The following is a 10000-nucleotide window of genomic DNA, read 5'->3' on the forward strand; positions in this document are numbered from 1 at the left end:
CAGAGAGAGAGAGAGAGAGAGAGAGAGTCAGAGAGAGACAGAGAGAGAGAGACAGAGAGAGAGAGAGAGAGACAGAGAGAGAGAGACAGAGAGAGACCCCATACACACAGACACAGACACACATCCACACAGACACAGACACACACACACACACAGACACAGACACACACACACACACACAGACACACACACACACGCACACACCTGGACGCGGAGTTGGGAGGAGAAAAAGTTGAGGGAGCGGGTGAGGCCGGCGCAGGTGACCTCAACAAGGCCGTCGTGCGTGCGGGCGCCAGACGGAAGCGCATAAGTCACAGAGCTCTTGCCGTCAGGCAGCGGCACCTTGAAAATCAAGAACAACAACAACAACAAAAAAAAAACCCCCCCGCAAAAACACAGTTGAGAGGAATCCAAACATGAGCAAGGAGCTGGTGAGACGCTTTGGTATCTGGGCCGTCGTGGGCGACACAGCGATGGTGGCATGAGGTTGTGGAGTTACATGACACAACGTCGACAATGTTGCAACAGCAACGTGCACGTGTGTTCTCCGACCTTGGTGGAGATGTTTGGAAGGACGTAAATGGATGACTTCTTGCCGTCCTGTCCAAACGGCTGTGAGGAAAACAACAGCTCAATGTCCATCACGTAGAAGCTCACTGTCGCCGTCGCCCCGGGCGCCATGCCCTGCTCGAGAGGGAATACAACACAAGCACGTGAGCAGAGTTACAAAGGATAAGAGCCAAACAACAGACACACACAGACACACAGACACAAATTCACAACACACACGCAGTCACAGACACACACACACACATTCACAACACACACACACACACACACATTCACACAACACACCGAGTATGAGATGACGACGTCGTTGTTGTCGAGAGAAATGTCCATGGCGGGAAGGGCGGCGCGGGCCTGCGATTCCGCCGACACGGCCTCACCAGAGTCAATCTCAGCAATCATCTCCCCAATCTGAAGGCAATTTGTGTTTCGCATCGAAAGTGCGATGTGTGTCGCCAAAGGGAGTGAGGTGAGGGAAGGTGTACGCGCTGTCATCGTCATGTGGACTTGATTGTTGTGCGGGTTGACCACAACCAAGGACCGTACACGTTGAAATGCCCACAGGCAGACAGACAGACCGACAGACACACACACACACACACACACAAACAGACGGACAGACAGACAGACAGACAGACACCCACACACAAACAGACGGACGCACAGACAGACAGACAGACAGACAGACAGACAGACAGACAGAGACACACACACACACACAGACACGCACGCACGCACAACAGGAACGTACGCTCTGGAACTTGGACTGCCATCCGGGGAGGGACATCTTGGCGCGCTTGGCAACAATTTCGCGTGCAGCGGTCAGCTCGGGGCCCTGGCAGGTGGCAATGCAAGGAGGTGGTGGGGGGGGGGGAAGCGAGGAGGAGGATTGGTCAGGAAGGGGAAGAAGGTCGTTTGTGTGGTGGACAAGCGGTCATTGGTTTGCACATGCACGAAAACTTGCACACACACACACACACGCATGCACCTGCATGCACACACACACACACACACACACACACACACACACACACACACACACACACACACACACACACACACACACACACACACGACAGGTTCACACTTGCGCACCTTGAAAAAGTCGAGGTAGCACTCGAGATAGTCGAGCTGAAGACTGCAGACCTCATCATCGCGCAGCGACGCGCGGGCACGCTGCAGCATGGTGCGCGCACCGTCCACATCATCCTCCAGGATGAGAAAGTAGCACAGGCTCGGCAGAGCTGGTGGCGGGAGCGCATCGCTGAAGGCAAGGTCTCCAAAGAGAGCGGCCTGCTTCTCAAGGATGGCGTCGTTCAGCAGCTGCGTCTTCTCGTCCGTGATGCTGTGCGCACGCGCGTTGATCACCGGCCAGAAGTCAGAGTGCTAGCAGCCACACACACACACACACACACACACACACACACACAGCATCAACACAACAGCGTGCGGTGTGGTGAAGTGTGGCATCAAGATGAGCGGGCCAAGTCAAATGAAGGAAGGAACCAAAGTGCAAAGGGATGGCAACACTTGTACCTCACTCATTCAAAGGCAAAGCACAGACACGCACAGACAGACAGACAGACAGACAGACACACACACACACACACACTCACGCACACGCACACACAAAGGCACACAAACTTCAAAGTGCTGCATGCAAAGGGATACCCTGAAGTTGAGGTTCCATGGCGTGGTGAGCAGCTTCGCGTGCACGCCCGGCCCAAACTGGCGCTGGTTGGCGGCCATGTACTCGGCAAGACTCGCCTCGTCCCGGTGCAGAAACGCATACGCCCACACATTCTGGAAAAACGCGCCTGTCTTGCGCAGCAGCGAAACTGCAGCCCGTGGAACAGTGGTGCGTGTGTATGTGTGTGTGTGTGCGTGTTTGCGAGAGAGGGTGGAGCGGGGCGTGTGTATGTGTGCGAGAGAGGGTGGAGTGGGGGAGTGAGTGGGGGTGAAGAGTGACAACACAACTGGTGTGTAAACCCGACGTGCATTCATGTGTGCAAGCTTGAATGGAAACGCCCTTGGAATAGCAGCATCTGTATATGGCTGCAGATGTTGTTGTGACGTACCCAACTCAAGGAAGAACTGCTTGTCACGCAGGCGCCAGAGCACAAGGTGGATCTCCGCCTGGCTCTTGGGATTCTCGCGCAAGAACGCCAACACCTGACGCAGCAGCACAGCCACACAAGCACACGCGCGCACAGTCGCAGCGAGTGAGACATGTGAAGCAAAGGGACACACACACACACACACACACACACACACACACACACACACACACACACACACACACGCACACGCACACACTATCGTTCCTCTCGAATGCAAGCAAAACCCTCGTTTGCACATCGCTTCATCCTTATTTCACTCATCCTTCGCCACCACACCACCTGCCCTTCCTTCTGGCCTCTGTCTGAGGTCACACCTCGTCATTGGTTCCGTGCGCGGCGACCGCGGGCCAGGACGTCGTGTCGTACGTGGACAGCGTCGTCACAGCCTGGGGCAGTGAATCGTGGCGGTGGAAGCCACGCACGTGAGACAAAGATCTTGCGCTTGATGTTGGAACGAAAACCACACACAAACAGGCACACACGCACACACACACACACACACTTAAACGCACACGCATACACTTAAACGCACACGCATACACATACACGCACACGCACACAAACGTCGACGCACCTTGACGCGTTGCAGGGGCGCCATGGAGAGAAGTGCTCCTTCCTTGGAGAGGCAGGCCGGATAGCACGCGAATTCGCCAGGAAGCGGGAAGTAGAAGAACACCTCCAGGCGGTGGTTGCCAAAGGGCGAGATAGGCACGTGCTCGCTGCGCTTGCTGCTGACGGTGGGCAGCGGCACCGCTCCGTTGGGCACCTGGCGAAGGAGATCCAGCTGCCCAGTCGTGCTCGTCATGTTCGTGCAGATGATCCGGCTTCCATACACGCGGCCCGTCTCAAACCTGGGCAGCCGCGGTGGAGAAACGGAGAAGAAGAGGGGGAGGGGGCATCGTGAGAGAGACAGCGAGTGTGTGGTGAGTTTGGCGCGAGCTGGAACGCACTCGACCAAACAAACAAACAAACAAACAAACAAACAAACAAACAAACAAACAAACAAACAAACAAACAAACAAACAAACAAACAAACAAACAAACAAACAAACAAACAAACAAACAAACAGACAAAGCAAAGCAAAAATATAACCGAACTAACAAAACAAACAAAGTACACCCCCCCCCCACCCAACACCCACACACCCACTTACTCTTCTGGGGCGGCGGCGTCAACAGCGCCCTGGGGATCGAAAAACGTCTGGAAGACCATCATCTTGCCTTCCTCGCGCGTGTGGACGGGGCGAAGTGCGCGCGTGAGAACAAAGCAGTTGCCCGTGTGCGTGACGCGCTGCTCCTCATCCACAGCCATGGTATTGTCAAAGGGAAGGTCAACAATGGCCAACGCAAGAAGCGCCTCATTCACCGTCTTGGTCGCGTGCAGCCACGTGCGCGCCATGCACGTCGGTCGACCAACACCATCACCATCACTGTCACTGTCACCAGCACCACTGGCAGCAAGCGCCGACACGCAGTCTGCCCAGAAGGGCGTCACCCGCAAGTGGAAGCGCTTCTCTGCGTTGTGGTCCCAGTACGTCTTCTCCGTGTACTCCTTCGTCTTGCCCACGGGGGCGGCCAGCTTTGGCGCAGCCATGCGGTCCCGCGTCACATCTGCTGTGCGGCGAGCGCGGCTGAGCATCGCTCCGGGCGCTGGTGCGGCTGACATGAGCATGCGGGGGGCAGCGCGTGCTGCTGCCGGCGGCGGTGGTGGCGCTGCTGCTGTTGTTGTGTCCATGTCGAACAAGGCCGATGCTTCCATCATCTCCGCTTGCGGCGCTGCCGCCATGGGCTGGGCCATGAAAAAGTCCATGTCTGCGCCTCCCATCGCGCCCTCGCCAGCCTCGCTCTCTTCCTCCTCTTCGTCCGCCATGGCGTGCAGGGCGTGCTGCAGCTGCTGCTCCTCCTCAACGGCCTGCTGCTTGGCGGTGATGAGGCGGTCAAACAGCCCGGCAATCTCGGGCGAGTTGCGCATGTCCTTGGTGGTCGCCTGCATCAGCGACGCAAGCTCCGGTGCAGAGAGCACGCCGCGCCACGCCAGCAGGAACTGCTCGACAGCAGGGCAGTCCGCCAGCGGCTGGCGACGCCGCAGCGCCGGCAGGCACGCGTCCAGGTTGGAGTAGAGCAGACAGCAGTCCATCACGTCCTTGTCCAGCTTGCTGGCAAGGTGCGGCCGCACGACCTCCTCGAAGAAGGTGGGGTCCTTGTTGAAGATGAACAGGTTCAGCTCGTGGCAGTAGTTGTCCGCGTAGTGCTGCGTCTTTGCCTCTGTGGACAGCGTGGGCCAGGACGCGAGGAACGAGAACTTGCTCAGCGCCGACGCGGCGTCGCTGTTGGGCAGCAGTGACACCAGCGACGAAAACAGCTTGCCAACCGTGTCCACCGTCTCAAACACGGCCCCGTCCGCGCTGCTCCCAGCAGCCGCCGCTGGTGGTGATGCATCCGTATCAGATGCCGATTGCGACGCTGATGATGACGATGACGACCACGGCTCACTGGCATTGACAGCAATCACCTCGCGTTGCTCTGCGTATGGCGTTTCAAGGTCGTGTGGCCACGAGTGCCGCACATCGCGTGCGCGCGGCACGGCTGCCTTGCTGCTGTCGCTGCCGCTGGTGGCGCTTGTGGACGACACAGCGGTGCTGTCAAACAGGAGCTGGCCCTCGTCCACCACAACAACAAACACCCGCGATGCAGCAGCAAGCGCCTTCTTCGTCAGCTTCACCGTCACAACACCAACCCCGGCGCCCGAGCTGCCATCACCACTGCCATCTGCGCCCTCCACCGCGGGCCGCAGGTTGGTGACAACGGCTGCGGGTGTCTCCAGCCAGTCGTAGCACGACACGGCCTCAAGCGTTGGCATGGCCATGGCGCCACCGTACATCTTCTTCTTGGCGCTCTTCCCGCCAGCGCGACGCATCCTGCGACGACAGCCCATGGCGCCCTGCATGTCGTCCTTGCGCCATGCCTTCTCGCGCTCCAGGTGCTCCCGTCGCGTCTCCGTCTCCCGCACCTCAGCCGGGTTGAGCACGAGCGTGGGCTTTGGCAGCATGTTCCCCAGCCGCGGCGGCATGGCCTTGCGACGCAGCACGTACTGGTGCTCCTCAGACAGCACGCGTCCAGAGAGGTAGCGGCACTCTGGCGGCGGCGCATCGGCTGGGGCGTGGTGGTTGTCGTCGCCAGAAAGGCAGTCGTCCCCGCTCTCCAGGGCCTCCAGTTCCGGTTCGCCCACGCTTGACCAGCGCGTGAACACGTGCACGCGGGTGGTGGCCTGTGCATTGCCAAGACACACGCGCACGTCACCGGTGTCTCTGTTTGCCGACATTTCGCGCACGTGCACGAGCGCTGGCGACAGGGAGCCGCCCACCAGCTGCGGGCACGCCGTGTACGTCCTTGCACCACCGCCAGCACTTGCGCTACCACTACCACCACGCGCGCCTGATGAGGACGCGGGAAGCGGTGGGAGTGTGCCCCGGCAAAGGGCCGGCAGGTTGCGAGGCAAGGCTGTGATGGAAATGGCCGTGACGCTGCTGGACTCGAGGCTCGGGCGTGTGATGAGCAGCTTGTAGTTCCCTGCACAGGGCAGCGTTACCCGCATGTGGCCGTGCGCGAACGTGATTGCGTTGTCCACGGGCATGGTGAGCAGGCCCGAGTTGGCGTCCTCAGCAAACAGCCGCACCGCATCAGCAGCAGCACCACTCCTGCCACTGTTGCTGCTGCTGCTGTCAAACGGCAAATCAAATGCCTCAGACTCCATGACTGTGAGCGAGGAAGGCAGTGGGTGGTTGCCGTGAATGTCCTGCACACGCCAGCGGCGGTAGTGCCCGCTGCGCAGCGTGGCCTGCAGCGACAGCACGTTGGCGAGGGGCCCAAGCACGACCTGGCCGTGCTCGTCCGTCTGCAGCGTTGTGGTGATGGCGCGGACCAGGAACGCGTGCTGCATGGTGAGGGTCAGCTGCACGCCTTTGCGCGCCTCACCGCAGCGGCCACGTACGTGAAGCACATACGCAGTGCCCGTGTTGACAAGGTAAATGTTGTCGATGGTCGCCTGCATGCTCGATGCATCTGGCACGAGGCTGCCCACGACAGACGTGTCCAGGAGGCGGTGCGTGGTCATGTGCGAGACCTGCTCCTTGGTGCCGTCCAGCTTGGTGATGCTGCCGCTGACGGCAACGTCGAGCGTGGCCGCGCCCGGCGGCACCTTCACCACCACCTCCACGTCGGCGGTGTCCGAGAACGCAATGCCGTGGTCTGCCTGCGTCAGCACGTTGGCCGCCCTGTCGCGGAAGGTGGTGGTGACGCGCGGCTGCGCAATGAGTGTGGGCGGGACGCACGTGTCGTCGTTGGCGGTGAGCTTGGGCAGCAGCACCAGCCTGGCCTGCAAGTTGCCTTGGATCGCAGTCTCGTGGTTGACCAGGCACTGGAAGGAGAAGCTGTACTGCTCATCGTACAGCGGCACCGTCGCCAGCGCGTAAAACCCGTCGTGCTGCAGAATCACCTTTGCGCGGCGCGCGTGGCTGGAGAACGGCAGCGAGATGTGGTTGTGCTCGGCTCTGCTGCGCCCGTACTCGCGGCCTTCCATCCACACGGTTGCTTCGGGCAAGTGCTCGCCCAGCTCGTTGTACACGCGCACCTCCGTGCCGGCAACGCCAGCCGCCGTGGTTGCATACAGCTGCCCCACAGAGACCATGGCTCGGCTGGGGGCGGGGGGGAGTGTGCGTGCGTGTGCATGTTTGTGAGTAAGTGAGTGAGTGAGTGAGTGAATGTGAGTGAGTGTGTGTGAGAGAGAGAGAGAGAGAGTGAGTGAGTGAGTGAGTGAGTGAGTGAGTGAGTGAGTGAGTGAGTGAGTGAGTGAGTGAGTGAGTGAGTGAGTGAGTGAGTGAGTGAGTGGGTGTGTGCGTGTGAGGTGAGGCACACGAGTAAGTGAACAGAGCGAGTTGCCCGATGCAAGAGCACCAACATCACGCGTCTCCACTTGTCTGCCCAACCTGCTGAGGCCGCCACCCCTGAGTTCGACCAGGTACACGCCGCGTCGCTTGATCTCCTGCAGCTCCAGATCGTGACGATGGCTGCAGGAATGTTCGGCGTGCATGCAGGCAATGTTGAGGTTGAAGAAATGGGTGTCACGAAGAAAAAAAAAAGCAAGGAGAGACATGGAGAGACATGGAGCGAATTTGAGCGAAATGGAGAGGAACCGAGAGAAAAGGAGATGGAAGAGGAGCGGAGACATCCGCGCCCAAACACGCACATTCCGCCAACTCACATGGCGATGCTCGGAAACTCCTTGTAGGAGCGCGTGGCCTTGAGGTTTGGGAGCAGACCGTCGATGTTGAGCTTGGCCGGCACAGGCTCAGACTTGTCCTTGTAGTAGTTGAACGTGTTGACCTCAAACACCTGTCGGTAAGGAGGGAGGAAAAGGAAGGAAGGAAAGGAGTGACAGGGGCTCGCTGTTATGCGACGCGTCAACATTCACAATCAAAGCACACACAACACACGCACACAAACACACGCACACAAACACACGCACACAAACACACGCACACAAACACACACCTGCACGTCGAGGGATGGGATGTTCTTGAGTTCGACGCTGAGCACAACGGGTTCGCCCACACCGTACTGCTGCTTGTTCTGCCGCGTAAACTCGAGCCGTTTCTGGGGAGGAGGGAGGAAGAGAGAGGTTGTGTGTGTTCGTGTGTGTGTGTGTGTGTATGTGTGTTAGTGTGTGGTTGTGCGTGCGTGTGTGTGTGTGTGGTTGTGTGTGTGTGTTAGTGTGTGTGTGTGTGTGTGTTTTAGTGTGTGTTGTCAGTGGGTGGTTGCACGAAAACACAAAGGCGCGCATCCTCTTCAGCCAACATACGTGCACAAACATGCGTACAGTACATATCCCCACCTGCTTGTTGAATGCTTCCACGTTCCCAAGATCAGACAGCACGGCGGCGTGCGTGTCCGGTTTGTCATCGCCGCTCGCCAGCTTGGCTAATAAGGGGGTGGTTGCATGGAAGGGTGTTTTGTACACGTGCAACATGGAGTGAGCATGTGTATATATGTGTGTGTATGTGTGTATGCGTGTGCACGTGTGCGTGTGTGTCTGCAATCATGCTGAAGAAATGGCAAAGAATTGCGGGGATGACTGCGCTGTTCGCCCCTCTCCATAACTCACATTCGGCGAAGACACGCTTGACAAATCGCTCCTGGAGATAGCGATCAAACGGTTTGGGCGATGTCACACTCTTCTGCACCACAGGCAAGCAGCAAGCGAGAGGTGAGGGTGCGCTCACAATTACACGTACGTGCGTGCGTGCATGCGTGCGTGCAAGCGTGTGTATGCGTTGTGGTGCGTGCGCGCGCGTGTGTGTATGCAGGCAAACGTGACATGTATGGTGATCGCGTTGCTTTAGCGGACCTGGCGGAAGAGATGCTCCAGAAACTCGGTGATGAATGGCGTATCGTCATTCTCGTTTGAGAGATCGACACCTGAGCGTTCACAGTCGTGCAGCATACAACGAAAGAACAAAACGAGTAAATAACCGAATGGATGAATCAATGAACGAATGAACGAACGAATGAACGAACGAACGAACGAACGAATGAATGAATGAATAAATGTGTGCGTGGACATGCAGCACACGCTCAAAGTTGTGTTCACGCACACACGCACACATGTAAGCGCACAGATAGGAGCGCACCAGGAAGCTGCAGGCCCGTGTGCGCAACCGTGAATGCAATGTCGCCTTCCTTGCGTGTTGGACTGACAAAATGCGCAACAGGTAAATGAGATGGGATTGACTCTGTCGAATGCATGCTCATCTGTGTCTGCGTGTGTGTCTGTGTCTCTGAGTATGTGTTGGTGTGTTTGGGAGTGTTTGGGAGTGTATTTGAATGACGCATCACCAACCAAACAGCCACAACACCGCAAGATGCGCCCTGCGCGAGCATGAGCAATGCCCATGTCGGCACGTGTTTCATCTGGGGACGTACGCAATGGACTGCGGGGCGCGCTTTGGCAGCTTGAGATACGTCTCAAACAGCTGCGCATCGTACACGTCATGCTGATGATCGTTGTTGTGTCCATACAACACATGTGGTCACAGCAGGCAGGCATGCCGTGAGCTCAGCACCTTGTTCATGGCAGCCAAGACAGTTTGCGCACGTGTGTGTGTGTGTGTGTGTGTGTGTGTGCGTGCGTGCGTGCGTGCGTGTGTGTGTGTGTGCGTATATGTGTGTGTGTGGGCGTGTGTGCGTGTGTGCGCGTGTGCGTATATGTGTGTGTGTGTGCAAGCATAGTTGTGCATGTACACGTGCGTGTGTACTCA

At 58.0% G+C, this 10000-nt stretch overlaps 1 protein-coding gene across 1 annotated transcript in view; it reads right to left on the reverse strand.

The window, feature by feature from the left end:
• PTSG_00624 (ATP-dependent RNA helicase RhlE) overlaps positions 1-10000 on the reverse strand; it is a 16793-nt gene that overhangs the window by 4511 nt on the left and 2282 nt on the right. Inside the window, exons 7-24 of the mRNA XM_004998035.1 lie at positions 9666-9736; positions 9374-9435; positions 9091-9161; positions 8848-8920; positions 8578-8663; positions 8238-8339; positions 7948-8078; positions 7673-7753; positions 3842-7381; positions 3262-3538; positions 3002-3073; positions 2646-2739; positions 2239-2405; positions 1663-1953; positions 1319-1402; positions 856-978; positions 553-684; positions 205-342 (exon numbers count right to left, since the gene is read on the reverse strand). Of these exons, the coding sequence (XP_004998092.1) occupies positions 205-342; positions 553-684; positions 856-978; positions 1319-1402; positions 1663-1953; positions 2239-2405; positions 2646-2739; positions 3002-3073; positions 3262-3538; positions 3842-7381; positions 7673-7753; positions 7948-8078; positions 8238-8339; positions 8578-8663; positions 8848-8920; positions 9091-9161; positions 9374-9435; positions 9666-9736 (5595 nt within the window). The remainder of the gene's footprint in view (positions 1-204; positions 343-552; positions 685-855; positions 979-1318; positions 1403-1662; positions 1954-2238; positions 2406-2645; positions 2740-3001; positions 3074-3261; positions 3539-3841; positions 7382-7672; positions 7754-7947; positions 8079-8237; positions 8340-8577; positions 8664-8847; positions 8921-9090; positions 9162-9373; positions 9436-9665; positions 9737-10000) is intronic.

The sequence above is a fragment of the Salpingoeca rosetta genome, assembly GCF_000188695.1.
Source record: "Salpingoeca rosetta unplaced genomic scaffold supercont1.2, whole genome shotgun sequence".
Lineage (NCBI taxonomy): Eukaryota > Choanoflagellata > Craspedida > Salpingoecidae > Salpingoeca > Salpingoeca rosetta.